General features: G+C 49.1%; 2 protein-coding genes across 2 annotated transcripts in view; one reads left to right on the top strand and one right to left on the bottom strand.

The window, feature by feature from the left end:
• Positions 1-878, top strand: part of LOC103776385 (transmembrane protein 180-like) — a gene marked incomplete at its 5' end in the record, with an annotated part of 1,323 nt that extends 445 nt beyond the window's left edge. The window contains 2 exons of the mRNA XM_008943895.1: positions 324-517; positions 600-878. Coding sequence (XP_008942143.1) covers positions 324-517; positions 600-853 — 448 coding nt within the window. The remainder of the gene's footprint in view (positions 1-323; positions 518-599) is intronic.
• A 3,078-nt stretch (positions 879-3,956) lies between these two features.
• Positions 3,957-13,847, bottom strand: ACTR1A (ARP1 actin-related protein 1 homolog A, centractin alpha (yeast)). Its single transcript, XM_008943894.1, has 10 exons — positions 13,702-13,847; positions 12,687-12,762; positions 11,804-11,929; positions 10,879-11,003; positions 10,337-10,553; positions 7,983-8,075; positions 7,098-7,272; positions 6,176-6,237; positions 5,766-5,806; positions 3,957-5,116 (listed from the first exon to the last, which is right to left on the bottom strand). Exons 1-10 carry the CDS (start codon positions 13,845-13,847, stop codon positions 5,014-5,016), a joined length of 1,164 nt encoding a protein of 387 aa, XP_008942142.1. The 3' UTR covers positions 3,957-5,013.
• Positions 13,848-18,861: the final 5,014 nt, after the last annotated feature.

Below are 18,861 nucleotides of genomic sequence, written 5' to 3'. Positions count from 1 at the left end.
TGGTGGCAGCCTGCAGCAGCTTCTCGCAGCTGCTGAGCCAAGCCTGCTTGGGGTGATAGCCCTCAGGGTGTGCTGCAGCTGCCTGTTAGCCTCTGGCCCAGCACATCCTGTCTTTGGGGCAGGTCAGGGCTGATCCAGGGCATTGCTGCAGGGCACACAAGGCTTATGGCTAGCAGTGTTTCCTTCCTGTAACTAGGGGTTCTGAAATTTTTATTTTAAGTGTGGGGGAACCTTTCTCACCCCCTCTCAATTTCCTCTGACCTCTCACCTACTCCCATCGTTCCTTGATGCCTCTATTTGGTGTGTTCCCTGTTGTTCTGCAGCAACCGGGTGTTCACAGAAGGGACCTGTAAGCTGCTCAACTTGGTGGTGAGTGACTTAGTGGACGAAGATCTAGTCCTGAACCGTAGGAAGCAGGCAGCCTCAGCGCTGCTCTTTGGGATGGTGGCTCTGGTCACCAAGCCGGGCCAGACCTTCGCCCCTCTGGTTGGCACCTGGCTGCTCTGCGCCTACACAGGTGAGGGTGCTCCCGGGGGAAGCAGCGGGGCAGGGGTCCGTCCCCACTGCCCCCAGGCTCACAAACTCTTCTCTGACACCAGGCTATGACATCTTCCAGCGCAACCCCTTGAGCGACATGGTGAGTGCCCAGCCGAGGCTGGAGTCTGCCGCGGCCTTGGAGCCAACCCTTCGCCAGGGCTGCTTTTACCTCCTCATCTTTGTACCCATCACATGTGCACTGCTGCAGCTCCTCAGCTGGTCCCAGTTCAGCTTGCACGGGAAGCGGCTGCAGATGGTGAAGGCTCAGCGCCAAAGCCTGATGCAAGGCCGAGCACCAGAGATCAAGACTATTTAGGGGTGCCCGAGCCCCTGGGGTGTTGCTGGGTGGAGGCCGGTGCAGGACAGTGGGCTGAGCGCAGGGATGGCGGGCTGACAAACCCCCATGTTTATGGTTCAGCTGTGAAATGCTGACGTTCACTTGTTCCAGGAGGGGGTTGCTGGGGAAGGCAGAGAAGTTCAGTGTGTGAGGGGCCTGGGGGAGATGGCTTGGCCACAGGAGCAAGAACACTTTATCCTTGCCTGTCCCAGGGAGCTGAGAGCTGCTCCTCCCAGGGGGAAGGTGCAGGGTTGCAGTGTAGTCCTCTGCTCTGGGCATGGCCCTGGGGAGCAGCGGCCTCTCTGGTGGAGCAGGAGGGGGCCGCGCAGGGAGTCCTTCCCTGTTACAGCCCTGCAGCTTTGGAGAGTGGAGGGGGACCAAGTGACCTACAGAGTGATCGCAGGACAGCAGGAGCAGGGATAAGAGGCCCCTGAAGACCTTTCCCAGTAACTGGTACAACCCTTCCCATGTACAGTGCTGCAGTTCATGGACCAAATCCACTCTTGGGCCTTGTTCCCAGGACAATATCCTGGGTGTCCAGGGTCTGCCTCTTGTGCTTGTTTTATGCTGAGGCTCCCTCTGTGGCTTTGCAGAAGTTGTTGGGCCGGAAAAAGCACCGGGCTTGAGCTGGAACATCTCACGTGGCATCCCATTGCCTGTCCTTATCCCTCCATAACCCCTTCCAGCCAGCACTGTAACAGCTGTGCCATGCTGGCTATGAGGCTGAGGAACCAGCCCCTCACCCAGCCCATGGAAGTGCCTCCCTGCCCAGTGCTGTCCCAGGTGACCCAATGAGGCAGCCTGGCGCCTTCCCCTCCTGCAGGGGGAAGAGTACAGCCTGGAAGAGACACCAGGACTTGCTTTTGTGCCTTCAATTCCTCTTTGGAGCCTGTCTGACTGTGCTGGGCAGCCACAGGGTTGAGATCTTATGTCCATAGGTAGAGGCAAATGCCTCAGCTCCTCCCTGCTTGAAATGGTGCCCTGGGGTTTGATCATCTCATCCAGCTGCTGAGCCATGGACCTGAGGGAGGAGAGCAGGTGGTTTGGTCTCCCTGCTTCTGGCTGGGAGCAGATAGTCACAAAGGGAACCCTGAGCTGCAAGAGCATCTCCTCAATCCCTGCAGCATGCTTGGGGGTGGGCAGAAGAGATGTGCCAGAGCAGAGCTCTGCCCTGTGGGTGCCTGCAAGAGGAGGAGGTGTGCAGGCAGTGTTTGGAGGCTGCTCGATGCTGAGGGGTGTGCTGTTCATTTAGTACCAGGCTCCCTCTGGGGTCTCAGCCCACTGACCTGCCATCATGCCTCAGGACACTGCCTTCTGTCTTGGACCAAGACATTCCTGCCATGAGACTTCTGTAGCGGTTCAATCATAAATTATTTGTTCAACTTCTAACAAAGTTTGAGAATGATTCTTCATTTCATAAATTAAAGATGATCTTTTCTGTATTGTTTGGTGACTTTTTTGAGCAGGTGCCTCACACCTGGCTGGGTTGATGTGGTGCTAGGCTTGGATGAGAGAAGAGGGGACTGCTCCTCTCCAGCAAAACTGGGGTTCTGCAGGGGGCACAGAGGATCAGCAGGCTTGTGTATGTAGCCTCCTAGGGGCATGTGAGTCACTTGCTGCTTTGGAAGTCCCCAGGAACTAGACTGTCCTCTTCCTTCTCCAGCTGCTTTTCAAGGTGGCACAAAGGCTGGGGACAGTCACAGGTCTGGGCTCTGTGCCACCTTCCTGGTCCTGCCCTGGGAGCAAAGCTTGCCACATTAGTTCTCAGCAAGCACCTGGGCTGGCAGCAGCTCTTCTCACAATGGCAATGGCCCTCACTCAGAGCTGCTCTGTGCCTCGGCTGCCCCTCACCTGTCCATGGTGAGAAACAGTACAGAAGGGTTGCTGAGGAGCAGAGCAGCTTTGGACACCACCAGTGCAGACCACAGCTGCAGCCTAGGCATCTCCACCCTCGGCTCTAGAGGCCAGGCATGCAGCCCTGGACCAGAGATGGCATCTCCTTACAGAGAGATGGGTCAGTGACAATTCTACACAGGCAAGAGAATGCAAGTTACCCCCTTAAAAATGCCCATGTGGGTAGATGAGGCCAGGAGGCTCGAGGGTTGTAGATGAATGACTTTATTTAAGTATGCTGGGCACCACCAGGCAACACGGTTTGGACAGTGTGCGAGGGAACAGGCAGATAAACGAATGCGAGATGGAGATGGCACCTTTACATCCCCTCACTGCAAGTTACAGAACAGAGCGTGGCTGCTCCTGCAAGGGCAGCAGAGGGGCTGGGGTCCAGGAGACCCCTGGCACTGCCCAGGGCATGTGGTAACTCAACCGAGGGGTTTGCCACTTCTCCTCTGTGCGCAGCAGCAAACCAGCAAGAACGCAACTGCTCTTCTTGCAGAAGGCTGAGCATTGACAGCTCTCTTCAACCTGACGGGTTCTTGCTGAAAAAAAGTCTGCACTGCTGGGGAAAGGTGAGCAAGCAGCCTGGCCTCAGCTGGAACAGACCCCTGCCTGCTACAGCCCTCAGTACATGGTTCCCACAGAGGCAGCATGCTGCTGCCCACATCCCTCTCGGCTGGGGCAACACACCAGCTTCTGCCAGGCCTCTGCTGCAGCCCTCCAGCGCTTACCCCATCACTGCTCCAGAGTGACCCCAAGGGAGGTGTGGTGATGAAGAGGAAGGGAGCAGGGTGGGAACTGCCACCGACCAACTCTAGCTCCGCTCCTACTGCCAGGTACTGCAAAAAATCAACAATGGGGGAGAAAAAAAGGCAGCACCAAATAATGCATAATGAAAAAACCTGGAGGGGAACCAGTGGCACTCCCCACGCCGACGGGTCCACAGGCCCTGGCCACCAACCCAGCAGCAAGGCCCCCACAGCACTGCAGGGCACAGCCGTGGCTCCCTGCTGACAGGCCTGCCACTCCCACCGCCGTCCCAGCAGCTTCTGGTCCTCTCCTCTGGGGGGCTCAGAGACCCGCAAGGCTCCCGGCGGGGCAGCCACGGGGTGGGGTCGTGGGGCTGCTCTGCTAAGCAGTGCTAACCTCCAGCTGGGCAGCACATGTGCAAAGAAGACCCAAAGCGTAATTCCCAGGTGCTGCAGTCAGTATTTTGAGATATCCTCAGACATTTCAATAAATAAAACAATTCTTACATTACAATGCACCTTTCCAATTATTATTTTGACCCAGAATGGATAAAGTACATAGGAGTTATGCCTGGCTGCAAGTACATGCTTCCTTTGCCCTGACGTGGCAGGAAGGAGGGGAACAGCCTCGACTCTTACAGAGAAATAACATGAGAACTCAGCACTGTAAATCTTGGCAGGTTGAGGGGAAACACACAAGTGCCTTCACCCCCATTCTGGGGCACTTGCTTCCAGAGGAGAAAAGGTATTTAAAACAAGGTACGAGAGAATAACCGTCTAGTACAATGATAGCTGATTAGATTTGCTTTGTTCTACTCCATGCAATACAAACTAAGTCCTATCACCAACTTCTCCAGCTGTGGTGCAGACCCACACATCAGGCTAAGAAGTTACGCACGCATACACACACACACGCACCAAAAACAGTGGGGGCAAATGGACTTAACTGTTGAGAATGTGCTCTCTCTTAATAAAAAATATATTATAAACAAAAAACCCTACTGACGGTGAAGAGGCTGCTGAAGAAGAAAGTAGCTATGGGGCCTCAGCGGTGTTTCCAGACAATCCAGGCCTTGCAGTCGGGCTGGCCAAAGCCTGCGTGGGCAGTCTGTGGTGGTTGGCTCCCCTCTGGCTTGCTAGGCGGTTGCTATAAACTGTTCCCTTTGTTTTTGCTTGCTTGTTTGTTTTACAGCGACAACATGATTGCGATACAGAAGTTAAGGGACTGAAATTAAAAAGGAATGGGCCATTCTGGAGAAATTCGGACTGGTATTTTCTCCCTTCCATTAAAAAAAAAAAGACAAAAATAAAATAAAAAAATAAGAAGTTAGTAGTACTAATACAACCCTCCTGCTGCTGTTGTCTTTGCTCAGTGACATCGGGGCATGCTGGCGCACACACACACACACAGGCAGCTCTCAGACACTCGGACTCAGAAAAGCGAGTTTAGAACTGAAGTGAGTCTTCGGAGGAGACTGAGGACAGGTCCCAGGGCTAGAAGGTTTTTCGGTGGATGGCACGAGCTCCATCTTCTTCATATTCCTTTTTCGAAGCCCACATTTTCTTAAAGGTGTCCAGTGAGGCCAGGATAGAGCCACTGGGGAGAGATAGGTGTGTTAAGGGTTAAAGGAAAATGCCAGGGGCGCTCTCATGGTACCTCTGCAGCGAAGAGCTGTTTCTATTGCCTAATACTGCCCTGCGTCAGAAAGGTGCTCAGGTTCCCAGTTATCTACAAGAGAAAACACTCTTGGGACAGTCATTTCCTCTTCTGTTAGCCTCAAACGAGCTGGCAGTACAGAGCTTGGGACAAGCCCCCATCCCCCCCAACAACCTGCTGATCGCTGCTCCAAGCGCCAGCTCTCCTCACACAGGGTCTGCTCTCACCTTCTAGGACTATGGGGCAGAGTTTAGCTCTCCCCATCCACAGCAAAGACATACATGAGAGAGGATGTACCTAGAGGATCTGCCCTAAGAAATGTACTACCTATGAGCTTGCTCTACGTTAGGCTGAATGGTAAGACTGGTAAGACACGGAAAATCAGCAGCTCCTGCAGGAGGCTTAAGGATAGCAAAGGGCAAGGGGCTGGCAGTGCAGACAGAATGGACTCGGTAAACACTGAGCACTGTGCAGCTGAACAATGAAACCCTCCTGACACGCAGCACCAGAAGGGACAACAGTGTGAGTGCCAGCAGGCTGTGCCTCCCCAGCCCTCACCTCACAGCAGGACGTACTGTGCAGTACCTACCCGATCCACGTGGAATACAATCTCTCCTGAGGAGCTGATATCTGGGAGAAAGAGAGAATCGGTCAGTACCCTCTCAAGTTCCAGTCTGCTCCTGCTAGGATGCTGCCCCCGTTTCACTGTAACTGACATCTGACAAACACAGGTATGATCTCTCCCACTAAAATGACACCCAGCAACCACCCCAAAAAAGCCACAATGGTCCAGGAACTTGGACAGGGGTCAGGTTGTCAGAAGAGCTACCTTCTCTGTGATGAAACGAAACAGGTTTTCAAGTTGTGACCACAATAGGCTGCCTCAGGAAAGCTGTTTCTTGTTTGAAGCAAATGGCAGCTGCACTCTCAGCGTGGTTCTTTATAGGCCACAAAACAACATACACAATATGCAATAAACACAAAAGAGATTGCTCCTACCCTTATTTTGACGTCCTTCGGAGCCAGCTTCTTCACTTCGCTCAACAGTCTGTCACCAAAGCCTACACAAGACAGAAAACATGTACCCTGAGCCCCTCAGCAAAATCCCGAGTTCCATCTACTAACAACATGGACATGTCCTATGCCATCCTATTCAATTATCCCACTCCAGCTCTTAAACACACCAATTTGGAGAGGGACAGAACACAGCCAGCGAGGTCTCCCTCAGGCACACCTCAAACACTGGCACAATGGGCTCTATCCCTCAGCAGCAACTTGAGATGGGAAAAGACTTTTAGCTTGGACCACACGTGGCCAGTTCCCTCCTCCCTCCCCGGGCATTCTTCATGTGTCCAGCCCATTGGTACAGGGGAGCACGGTTTGAATGGGAAGGCCAGGTGGAGATATCCACCTGTGGATAACAGGCTCATGGGTTCTGGCAGAGGATATCTTTAAGTTGATGGGGGCCAGCTGAGCCCCAAGGGGATGGGTAGAAAGTTTTGCACATACATGTGGCTGACATTTCATGCAGTAACAGGACTGTTGGACTCTCTCAGGTACCAAAGATCTAAGGAACCTCAAGAGACGCAGAAGCCTTTTAAGCATCCAGTCTCAACTATCCTAACTAGAGCAGCAGAAATGAGTACAGCTATTCAGTCCTGACACAGGCAGAGTGACAGGAAGAAATAGGCAAAAGCCCCTCAAGCCCAGGAAGTGATATATAAGAGCAGAGGTGTCTTGCATACCCAGAAGGGTATGACTAGGACTCAAAATTAGACAGTAATCCCTCCTGAGACAGCAGAGTTCCCACAGCCCTCATCTCACAGGGCAAGATGGGTGATCTAGGTTTTCCTTCCAGTTCCACATGAGGAAGCAAGAGATCAGGTGTGTCACAGCCCCCTGAAAGAGGAGAGACAGGAACCTTTGAAAAGCGTAGAGCCTCCAGACAGCACGATGTTGGAGAACAGGGTTCGCCTCAGGTCCATGTCTGATTTTTGGATGGCAAAAACAAGCACCTCATGGAGACCTTCGCATTCCTCCCCTATCAGGTCTGGCCGGAACAGCAGCTCTGGGGCTCGGAAACGGGCAGAGCCGATCTGCAAGAGAAGTTATCACAGAGGGGAAGAGAAAGCAGTGGCTCTGTTCACTGTCTACAGTTTGGGCCTGCCTCTCTTCAGTGAAACTTCAGAGTAAGGAAATTTCCTGGACATTGATCACTACTTCCCAAGTGAACACTATTTTGGTCTAGAAAAGGCACTATTTCCATTTCACAGCTGAAAGAGTTGAAGAAACTTGCTCAGCCCCATACAGCAGGTCACAGGCAGAGAAGGTGCAGATCTACTCTTCTTGCTAGAGGTAAGACCTGTATTTCCTCTCCTTCAAACATTCTATAGTGGGCTCAGTCTTCTGAAGAGCATTCTTAACTCACTCTTCAAAGCAATTGTTTCTGCACCTCTAGGCAGGCCACATACAAAACCACTGCTGAATTTACAGTGAGCTGGTAACCACCCACACTCTGTTCCTGATCTGCATAAAGATTTGCAAGATCAGAGCCTGCACTCAGCTCAGAGTCCCCATAGTCATGGCCATATCTTTACCCAGGGACTTCCAGTAGAACTTGTGAGGTTTCTAGTATATGTTTTCTTCCCCTAAAGATTCTAGCGCCCAGTCTGCGATGAGTTCTGGTCTTTTAAAATTATCTCCCACCTAAAACCACATTATATTTCCCATTGCTAGGCAGAAGGCAATTCTGGAAACCCCATGCTTCACATCAGTAGTCCTTCTGAGGTTGGTGCTCCTCACAAACCTCAATAGTGCTTCCATCTGGCAGGTAGTACTGAGCCTTCTCGGTCTCCAGAGTCTCGTCCTTCTGGGGGTTTATTGACAGGTAGCAGGCACGCTGGAGAGGAAACAGTCAGGGAGAGAGAAATGAGAAGGGTAAACCCAAATACCTCTGATGAAATACTTTTCTCACTAACAATCAAAATCCATGTAACCCTTTGGGGAGACAAATTTCAACAATACTTGCCGCAGGGAAAAGACTTTTTGGGTTCACATCAGGTAAAATACCTATTCATACTATAGCTCCATGGGATGATTAGAGATATCAAGGATGCTCACACCCCCTCTAGCTGCTGCTCTCCTCTTGCTTCCAGCTGCCATTTACTGCTTAGAAGTTGCCTCCCTCTAGTGCAGATGAAGCAACTATCCCACGAGCGCTTCCAACCTACTGCAGGGCAAGGGAAAGCACACCCATGAAACACCTTTAGTGAAATTAACCTTGTACAAAGGTGGGCTTGAGTAGTTTTACAACATATTAGCAGCATGGAGAAAGTCCACTGCTACATTTCAACAGGATAACTAACTAATAGGCAACAGCAACAAATTTTGAACATGATCTAAGCTGCTCACTTCCTATTGCTCACCTACATTTTAAGTTATAGGAAACTAAGTATTTTGGCTTTTCAAGCTGCTCCAGCACCATGTACTTTGTATTCCACAATATTCCAAATTGTCATCATTTGGGGATTAAAAAAAAAAAAAAAAGAAAACTAAACAGAATCACGGAAACATTTAGGTTGGAAGGGGTCTCTTCAGAACATCTAGTCCAATCCCCTGCTCATGCAGCGTCAGCTAGAGCAGGCTGCCCAACACCATGTCCAGGCATGTTTGGAGTATCTCCACAGATGGAGCATCTACAAACTTCTATGGGCAACCTGTGGGTGTCTGTCCACCCTCACAGTAAACTAAGAAACAGAGAACAATGGCTGCACTGAAGTAATTATTAAAAGTTTCCCTTTTAAGGCAATTTCTCCTCTAGGCTTTTCAACATCCCCAGAAGTTCCAGGCACACATAGCCAAGAAATCTGCAACGCTTTCCCAATCTAAAATTAATCTTGAAGTAAAGCAAAAGGTGTAGGTTGGAGAGCAAACATCAGGTTGTTTCTTCTTGAGCACTCTCACTAGTGAGGGTAGTCAGTACACAAAGCAAGACTTTACTCACTTGGCCCTACTCTTTGTTCTTCTAAGCACATAGTCCAGAGAAGAGACTGCACTGGTGCAAGACGTTGTGTTTAACCATCAGCACACCTTTTAATAGTTTCACCACCCAAGATGCAAAGGGACCCTTGGCCATTTATGAACAGTACAAGCCTCTTGCTTTGTCTTATAACCCTGCTGCAATTGCACTGCAACTGATGCTTGCTACAAGACAGGCTTCTTCTGAAGCAAAGAGTTCTCCAGCAAGCCTCTGATCACCAGATCTCCTGGCCCACAGATGCTGTAGTATCTGCACATGCCAGCCTTTTCTCTCATTCAGCAATAAGCACTTGTAAAATAGAAAGCCACTACCAGTTTAATGCCCACAACCCTATGAAGTCTCCTGCTCTGACCAACAAGCAGAAGCCATTCAGCTGTACCATGACACAAAGCATGAGCACTGCTCCCTCAGCATGGCCACACCAAGCTACAGCCATGTAGAACAAGCAAACTATTTCCATTATGGCCCGCTGCTGGTAGGGCAGAGCTTCAAGAACCTCGGCCAGTCTTCACCTCCATGTTAACAGCCCCTCAACAGGGATTAGATGTGACCTTGACTCTTAAGTCCCATGGAATACAGGATGGCTGAGGTTGCAAAGGACCTCTGCAGGTCATCTTGTCTATGCCCCTTGCTCAAGCAGGGTCACCTAGAGCAGGCTTCCCAGGACCATGTCCTGATGGCTTTTGAATATCACCAAGGATGTAGACTCCACAATTCTCTGGACAACCTGTGTGTCAGTGCTTGGTCACCCTCGCAGTATAAAAGTTTATGTTCAGACAGAACCTCCTGTGCTTTAGTTTGTGCATCTCTCCCTGGCACTGGACATCCCTGAAATGACGTTGTTTTCTTTGCACCCTCCCTTCAGATGTTTATATAAATTGAAGAGATCTTCCCCAGCCTTCTCTTCAAGTGGCTCAACAGCTCCAGCACTTTCAGCCTTTCCTCATATGAGAGATGCTTCAGTCCTTTAATCATCTCAGTGACTCTAGTCTCCCTCAAGTAGATAAAGCAACGAGGTGCAGAGCTAGGCAGTCTGGCACTGCCCACTAGATTTTACAAGTCACAACTTCCCTTGGACAGAAACCCCTTCTTGGACAAACACAGAAACGAGAGCACGTCACCTCCTTGATGGTCTTGACAATCTCAAACTCGGAGGTGGTGTGGAAGTCGTAGCCCTCCTTCCGGAGGTAGAGGCGCAGGAAGCGCGAGACGTCGCGGCCAGCGATGTCGATCCGCATGATGGAGTGGGGCATGGCAAAGCCTTCATAGATGGGAACGGCGTGGGTGACCCCGTCCCCGGAGTCCAGCACCACCCCTGTAGTCCTCCCAGTCGCGTAGCTAGCAAGGGGGCAAACAATCAAGTCAGAGTGAGCAACTCAGAATGACCCCAAGCATGCAGCAAATCCAGGTTCAACTCAGGGAGCAGAGATTTCACATGAACAGGGGCTAGAACACTCCCAAAACCTAGTTCTCATCACAGCTCAGCAAACTCCTCTAACTCTTTATTACAGCAATTAAAATTCAGTCTCAGTTCTTGCTGAAAAGCAGGTAAGCCGCTTACCAGTGTGGCCTTCTGTTGGTTTTTTTTTTTTTTTTTGTTTGTGAAGAAATGGATTTCACAGAAACATTTTGCAGGCGCAAATCAAAGAGAAGAGACACTTACAGGCTGAGCACGGCTTGCATGGAGATGAATAGTGCTGGCACATTGAAGGTCTCAAAAAACACCTCAGCAGCACGTTCTCTGTTCTTGCGTGGGTTTAGGGGTGCTTCTGTCAGCAGCACAGGATGCTGGTAGAGAAAAGAAGGAGCTGTGCTGCAATAACCAGGAGGCAGCTAGATTCCTGGCGTGTTCCTGAAAATGTCTGCTTATTTATTATTATTTATTTATTTAAGAACCACATGCAAAGGTACAGGTGGAAGGGAGTAATTTCAGCTGAGCTATGTTAGACTGTGAGTAACTTTTATGAAGTTGGAAGCCCAGCAGGGTTCTGGCCTAGTTATGAAGTAGTAGGAAATCTACTCTGTGAGTGATCCTGCACCATGAAGGATGAACAAGATGACTCTCAATGCCAAAATCAGGCACGCTAGCCAAAACACACAGATCCTAAGAAAGGCCGTAGGCATATGGTCTTAGTATGAGCAGGCAGAAATATTCCTACTCCACTTATAGAACTTATTGCTCTCAGTCATTTAAGAGTTTTTTTGGTCAGCTCCTTCCAGATCACAGGTTTGTAGGTCTTCTCCTTCCTCACTTCAAACCATGTCACTGCTGAGTGGATATGCCCGACTCGCAGGCAGAACAGGAAAAGTCAGAAGCATTTGGCCTAGAGCAGAACCATTAGAGAGAGTGTGAATAACAAATGCTGAAAGTCAGATTTTCAGTCAGGCCAGAACATTAGATCTAGGGAAGAGTTCTGCTTGGACACTTCTTGCGCAGTATCTCCCGAGAGGTGAAAGAGCTAATTCAGCAACAGACACATTTAGAAAGAACAAAGGAAAAATCCCAACTCTTTCGCAGAGTTCCAAGGCTCCTGGTGTTACACACACGATGAAAGGTGCCTGTGCCATTACAGGACAGGGCATCTCACCTCCTCTGAGAACGTCTGGAGCTGGTCTTTTGAATACACATACTGCCAAATGCGCTCCATGTCATTCCAGTCCTTCACTATGCCATGCTCCATCGGGTACCGGATCGAGAGGAGACCTCTGTGCTCCTGAGCAAACAGGAAGGACAACAGAGCATACATACCTGTCAGAGACTCAAAACGATCACATCTCTGAGCACTATGATTTCATGTCAGACTCACTCATTTTTGGTTCTAGTAAAAGACAACTTATCTCAAGCATACAGGGCAAAATCTGAATGTTAATCACAAACATCTGTCCTAGAGAAGTATTCACAAGATTAAACAAGGCCTTTTTATACCAAGTAGGAAAGTCTGGCATTTGCACAGCACATTCCATCCTAACACTTCAAGCCAAAATAGAGACACCTATCAAATGGTATCTTTGTTCTACCAGCTCAGTCATGACACAAAACATAACAGGGTGATATTGGGGAACATAGTTCAAAGGGCTCATGAGAAATGCGAGACCATACGACTACATGCTTACAAAAGCAGAACTGTGCAAAGCGAGCTTCTTGCCCACACCAGGGAGATAAAAGGCAACCAAGTAGGGACCATTTCTAACGTTCCCAGTCAAAAAGTTGGGGATGTAACCACACAGACCTTGAAGCAGCCTACAAACAAAAAGGGAGAGATATAGAAAGACTTGGGAAAACGGTCTGTGGTCAGCAGGCTGGCACAAGATTTTCATGAAGCTTCCCATTCCACCTTTGTCACTTTTAAGTGTGTCCATCTGTCCTGCTTTTCTGATCCCGAGGAACCACAGCCCTTTCAAGCACAACAGCCCCTCCTTACAGCAGCATACTGAGATATATGGAGAAGTGCAGTATACAGATTTTCTTACCTCTGCCTTTGGACCGATGAAAATGTCCCCTTCTAAAGCACCAGCCATAACACGAGTGTGCTTTGGTCTGCCCACACTGGAACAAAGGCAAGAGTAGAAATGCTTTGAGAGAGAGCGCTCAGATGCACCCAGGGATTAATTACTTTGTGTTCCTCTCTGTCTTAACCAGTACTTTGTAAAGCAATGGGCAAGTCTGGGGCACTACCAGGTGCAGACAGACCCAGGTTTGCTCTGAGCTAATCTCAGAATCAGACTTGAAGGGAACAGATTGCAGACAGTTCTGAAGTGGCAGGACATAAGGCAACTGAGTCTGGCCACACTTTCCCTGACGAATCAGGATTTATTTGTTCCAACAGGGCCTGTAGTGGATTATGGCTAGGCTGAGCAACGGTCTGAGCTGACAGATCCACCTGGTGTTACCTGACCTCAGATAGGCTCCTCAGATTAGACATTTATAGTCCCATACCCCACCCGACCATACAAAACATTTTGCTCAGAATGCAAATATACTCATTAAAACCCCGTCTCGATGAAAATAAAAGTCAGTGACTACTCAGAGTTCCTGATCCACCAGTCTCCCTTCCAGTAAAACTGTAAGAAAACTTCCAACAGAGTTTGGCAGGAATGAAGACATCAGACCACACACCAAAGAAATGTAGAGGTATGTAGAGGTCTTCACACCTCTTATCCCTGCTTATTTTTTAACTTGTCATTTTCCTCCTGTCTCAAAACTAAAGGACAGCTTTGGTTGGGTGTTGAGCCTGACCAAGTGATAGGTCACTTTTTTTTAGTGAAAAAAAAAAAAAAAAAAAAACAATAGGGCCGGCGCCCCCCCCCCCCCAAAAAAAAATCTCAAAGTACTTAATAGCAGAGATCTCCTCTCCCTGATGCTTCTGTGCAGCGGGCAGAAGAAAAGTCCATTTTCTAGTTACAAAATTGAATCATTCTTCCCCTCTACATATAAAAGAATTGGTACACAGTACTAAGAACTTACCAGGAGCAGCAGAATACTTACTAGTTGGGAAAGCAGTATTTCGGTATTTGATCACCTGCAAAACCTGCTTTGATCACACCCGAGCCCTGTGGAAGCAACACAGAAATATATGAGCTTACCGCTCGGCCGGTTATCGTCACAGCGTTTAAAGGAGTAGCAAAGTACATCAGCACTGCCAGATCCTCTCCTTTTTACTAGGAATAAAGTTCTTGGGGACCGATTCTCCAGGCAGGGTTGGGGAGGGGAAGGTGCCAGCCTGGCCACTAGAGGGGAGCAACTGGCACCCTGCAAGGACAGTTCACAGGCGACAGACCCGGGAGCAAGCCGTACACACCCAAACGCTGCTCTGCACACAAGTATTCTTCTACCCGGTGCTACTGCCAGGGATGCAGGAAGCTCTAATCCAAGCTCTGCAGTTTTCTATTGTCTTAAATCCTCTCTGGGTGGAGGAGAGCAACCCAGAAAGCCGAGCAAAAGCAACCAAATCCTGCCAGCTCCAGGGACCACTGCTAAAGGGGGAGTATGAAGGTTGTAGGCCTCTCAGAAGCAGATTTAGAAAGGATGGAGAGAGGGAGAGAGGATAGTCAGAGACAGCAGTAGAAAAGGACAGTGTGAAACAGGTTGGAAAAGAAACTAGGAAAAAGAAGGCCAGGTGGTGGACAAACTAGCTAATGCTAAAGAGGCAGGTTGTGGAAAAGTGGCCAGAAAAGACACTGGAAACCAATCCAGACTGGGGTCTGGAAAGAACAAAGGTGCCAGTCAGACTGCAAGGGTAAGGGCTGAAGGCAGAAGAGTGCCTAACAGGACAGGGCTTGTTTAGAAGGGACAAGGAAGGTGAGATTAGGTATGGTAGTCAGAAAGGCATACATCCAAAAAGTCTTCCTCAACATTCCAAACAGCACAAGCAGCAAACACAGAGTGGGTAAAACCAGCCAGAGGGAGGCCCTGGCACAGAGTCAGCTCAGGGCATCTGGCCCCGCAGCTCCCGTCGCCACCAGCATCATCCGGAGGCATCCTGGGAACCCTATCATCAGCTTGGATCTGTGCTGACTCCTTCCTTCCTCCATTTCCTCTCCCTGCACAAGGGAGTGACATCTTGAAACAATGAGCAGCTTGTGGGAACACCCAAGTTTTGCCAAGGAGCGGATTTTCAGAGGATCTCCTGGGATAACCCATTTCCTCGGTAACCCCAGACTACCAGGGGAGCAAGCTCTTCTGCTTCACCCTGTACCGGGAGCAAGGCACGCGAGCTGCACTGAAACCTGTCACATGCGACGTGCCTCTTCACTCTCAAGGGCTCTGCAGCAGGACTGCTGATTTTAAGGCAAAAAAGACATTTGGGCTACACCAGAGCATTTTAAAGTGAGTGGCGATGCAGCTCCTCCACTGCCTCTGCCCAAGTCAGCATCACTGCTTTCCTTTGGAGGCTGAGGCCAAATGAGTTGCTGAGGGCTCTGTCAGAGAGGCTCTGGCTGCAGCGGTTTCTGCCACTGCCATCCCAGCTGCCTGTCCCGTTCCAGTGCCAGAGGTTACCAGCCAGAGCAGGCTCAGCAGAAAGGAATGCAGGGCAGGCCCAGCCTCTCCAGTTCACAGTCCAGCGCCTTATTCCCAAGCTACTTCCATCAGCAGTTTCAGACGAGGTGCTGGGCTTTGCACAGAGCGTGTGTGCTCTGCCACTAGGGCTGGAGGGCTCCTGCCTCAGAGCTGACAGACACATTTGCCAGGGTGCATCTGGAAGATCATTACCAGAAACGCTGGGCAAACCAGACCTACCCAGTTATAAAACAAATAAAAGGTAGAGTGCTTGAATCCTTGCCTCCTGCCAAATGCCTGCAGCCAGGCTGGCTTGAGGAGCACACCCAGGCTGGCATCTGGGCAGGATGACTCCCTCAGGGCATGAGGGACTGGGCTTCAGTTGCACCCCAAGGTCTACACTAACAGGCACCAGTGTGAGCAACTGGTCTGTGAAGTCTTAAAAAGACTTCCCTTCAGACAGACTCTCTTCTGGCTATTTGCTTCAAAGTGAAACAAAGAATAAAACAAAACCATTATTTTGATTTTCCTTATCATAGCTTGTGAACAACACTGTATCTGGGAAATGATACCACCCTTTGTCAAACCTTGTAGCAAAATAGTTGAATCAAACCACATCAGAATATTGTGCTTATAGAATAATTATACAGGATAATAACTGAGCTTGCTGCCAGCACAGTCTGCTGCTGGGAAGCAGTTTCAGGAGAACAACGATGCTCCTATTTTAACACAGAGATCGAAACTTCCTTGTGCCAGACCAAACACTACCCAGTGTGTCCTGGTGAGATTCCCAGCGAGTTATGCATTTTCAGATTTACATGTTGCAGTTCAAAGTCAACTGAACGTGACGGTAGTTGTGAAATCCTGGCTGGAGTCAAAGGACTGTTTTGAATGTGCCGGTAGGATGGGACTTCACCACAGTTATGCTTCCAAGTGCCCAGGAATAAACCAAGCACAGCTGTTTGTTATCACCACGCCATAGCACCCTCCGACCTATTCTATCTTTCCTGAAAAAAATCTTACTTCTTTGAAGATGTCCACTGAGTAAATGTATTTATTATAGACCACTTTGAGATACCTGTACAATGGGATGAAAACATTCACATTTTTAAATAACTCCGGCTGATTCAGAAGGTTTAGAGACATGGTTTTTTATTTTTGTTGCAAATAAGAAAAAAAAAAAGTGCATACTCCCTTCTAATTTACCAAAACTTAGAAATGAACAACGTACTTCGACCAAGAACTATCCTGGCTGGGCTTTCATCCTATTTTGCTTGTTTGGGTTTGTGAAAGGTTTTTTGTTTGTTTGTTTTGTGATGTGTTTTTCTGGGGTTTTTTTTTGGTGATTTTGTTTGGTTTTGGTGTTTTGTTTTGTTTGTTTGTTTGTCTGTTTTTAATTTGAGCAAAAGAATAAAAGAACCACGTGTCAAACGTAAAGGCCAAGGAAGATGGCCTCATAGAAAGTCCTCACGAGCACCTTGAGGGAACTGAACATGCCTCTCTGACTAGCTCTGTAGCCAGTCAGTTATTGATTCATTCATTTCAATGCATTTAGGACTCAAATTGAAATGGAAATCACCAAGAGAGTGAATCTGCCAAGTAGCACTTTTTATGGAGAACTTACGTTCATGTTGTTTATTAGGTACACATTCTATAAGATCAAGAATAAACCAAAGACACAACTACCCTCACTGACAGCTCAGCTGTTTAAAATACCATGACTTAGACTACAAAGCCAAATTTTAGCTGCTTTTATGTAAACAGAGACAATTCCACAGAGGTTGAGGAATTTGTACTGGCTTAGGCCTCAGCTGAACCATGCTTTCTATTTGCATGTGCATTACAGTCCCCAGGGCTCCCAGATAATTTATTTCAGAAGGAGCTTTTGGGGAGTGCAAGATGGGAGCACAGTCCTTTAAAACGACTTAATGGACACAGAGGATTATTAAAGTTGTGCTGAGATACAGCTCCAGCCTCTCATTGTATATTACAAAATTATTCCTGCTCAAACCATGAAGCTGAGCAGACTGTTCAGGAAGAGAAAAAAACCTTCCTTGTTGAGTTTTTAGCTGCGTAGCTTACTGTCCTTTTGGAACACACTGAGACACTAGAGCAGGGCTGGGACTAGGGGGTTCTGCCTGGCTTGCTCACCAGCTCAGCATCTCACTGCCTCCTCCCCACCCGCCTACGCACAGGCACATGAGACAGGGCGACATCCCGCCTCGAAAAGGCGCCTGCAGCTCTCCCAGGAAAAGCAGCAGTGAGGCAGCAGGAACAGCGGCACCTGCTCCGTGCAGCTCCACTCCACACCCTGCCTGAACTCAGAAGGGTATCAAAACTGCAGTGTCACTGCAAGGCGCCCTGGCTGCCAGCTGCCCAGCATCACAGGCAGATGTCACAACTGCTTCGTTCTGCTTGTACTGGGGGGCAAAGGGGGGAACTCATTTCTCAGAGGGGCAAGGAAAAGAATTAGCTTTTATAAGACCAGCTGAGAAAACAAGAAACGAAACACTGTCAGTTGCTGACACATGAACCCTTCTTCAGGTCTGAAGCAGGGGGCGGCAGTCCTTGTGCTAAATGATGAACGGATGAGCTGAAATTAGCCATAGGCTGCTGTCATATGGGTACAGCACAACAAACACATCCTCACAGTACCACAGGGCTTGGGAATAAATTTAACAGTTAGCTAACCACTTGACAACGCAGCAGGGTCAGTGCTACTGCACTTATTTCTAAGGACGATCAATTTAACTTATTCTTCCACATCTCAAATAAAGAAGATAACATGTTTTTCTCCACATAGTCAATTCTATTGCTTTATTTCCTTTTCCATTAGATATTTCCTTACAACATCTAACCTAAATCTCTCTGCTGTGAATCCAGGGAAAGATACAAAACCAAAAATTTTAACAGAGTTCAAGTTGTGGGGAAGAAATCTGGATCAATAATAAAGAAGGAGACAAAAGAATATTGGCTTGATCTGAGAAGACCTACAATCATTCAGTGTATGGGGGAGGGGAGCAATCCGTTGACAAGTGTTAGGCTAGCAAGTCCACGTGCCATACAGTAAAAAGATTCAGCAAAAATTAAGATTATGGAGAATCAAGGGAACACAACACTGTCCATTTGAAACAACAAAATCTGAATTGCTGGTCAAAAAGGAGGAGCATAATTTGGGACCCACTACATGGAAGCAGGCTCCATCCAAGATACGCCTCCTGGATGGTCCTTTCTCTTCAGAGGCCAGCATGGATGGGGCTAATCAGAACTGGACCAAGAAGTACCTCATCAAAGAATTCAATCACTCTCGTTCATCTCAAACTGAGCCATTACGTACACAGGTTGAAGGTCTGATTTGAGTTACCGAGAAGCATTATCAGCTAGGAGCTGCCATCTCCGACACCACCCCCCACTGTCAAACTGCAGCTGACGCAACCCACGCTGGGAGCGGCTCCTTTAGGAGCTCTGGCTCCTGCGGGCTTCGGCATAGGGGTCCGTGCCTCGGGTGCCGGCACTCCCCTGCTCCGACCCCTGGGCTGGGGGCGCTGGGAGGAGGTGGCTGGTGCGGGGGTGACCGACCCTCCTCGCTGGGGGTGGCTGCAGGGCAGCGCCTGCCGCCCGGTCCAACCCCCCGGAGCGTGCTGGAGC

Source organism: Merops nubicus, unplaced genomic scaffold, assembly GCF_000691845.1.
Source record: "Merops nubicus isolate BGI_N331 unplaced genomic scaffold, ASM69184v1 scaffold15507, whole genome shotgun sequence".
NCBI classification, from domain to species: Eukaryota; Metazoa; Chordata; class Aves; order Coraciiformes; family Meropidae; genus Merops; species Merops nubicus.
This window is presented reverse-complemented; position numbering and strand designations above follow the sequence as displayed.

Coding starts and splice junctions, on each gene's coding strand:
- ACTR1A (XM_008943894.1), bottom strand. CDS start 13,847: ATGTACTTTGCTACTCCTTTAAACGCTGTGACGATAACCGGCCGAGCG. Junction 11,930..12,686: donor TCATCGGTCCAAAGGCAGAG/GTAAGAAAATCT, acceptor CTGTTTGCTCAG/GAGCACAGAGGTCTCCTCTC. Junction 8,076..10,336: donor TTGTCAAGACCATCAAGGAG/GTGACGTGCTCT, acceptor TTTCCTCTCCAG/CGTGCCTGCTACCTGTCAAT.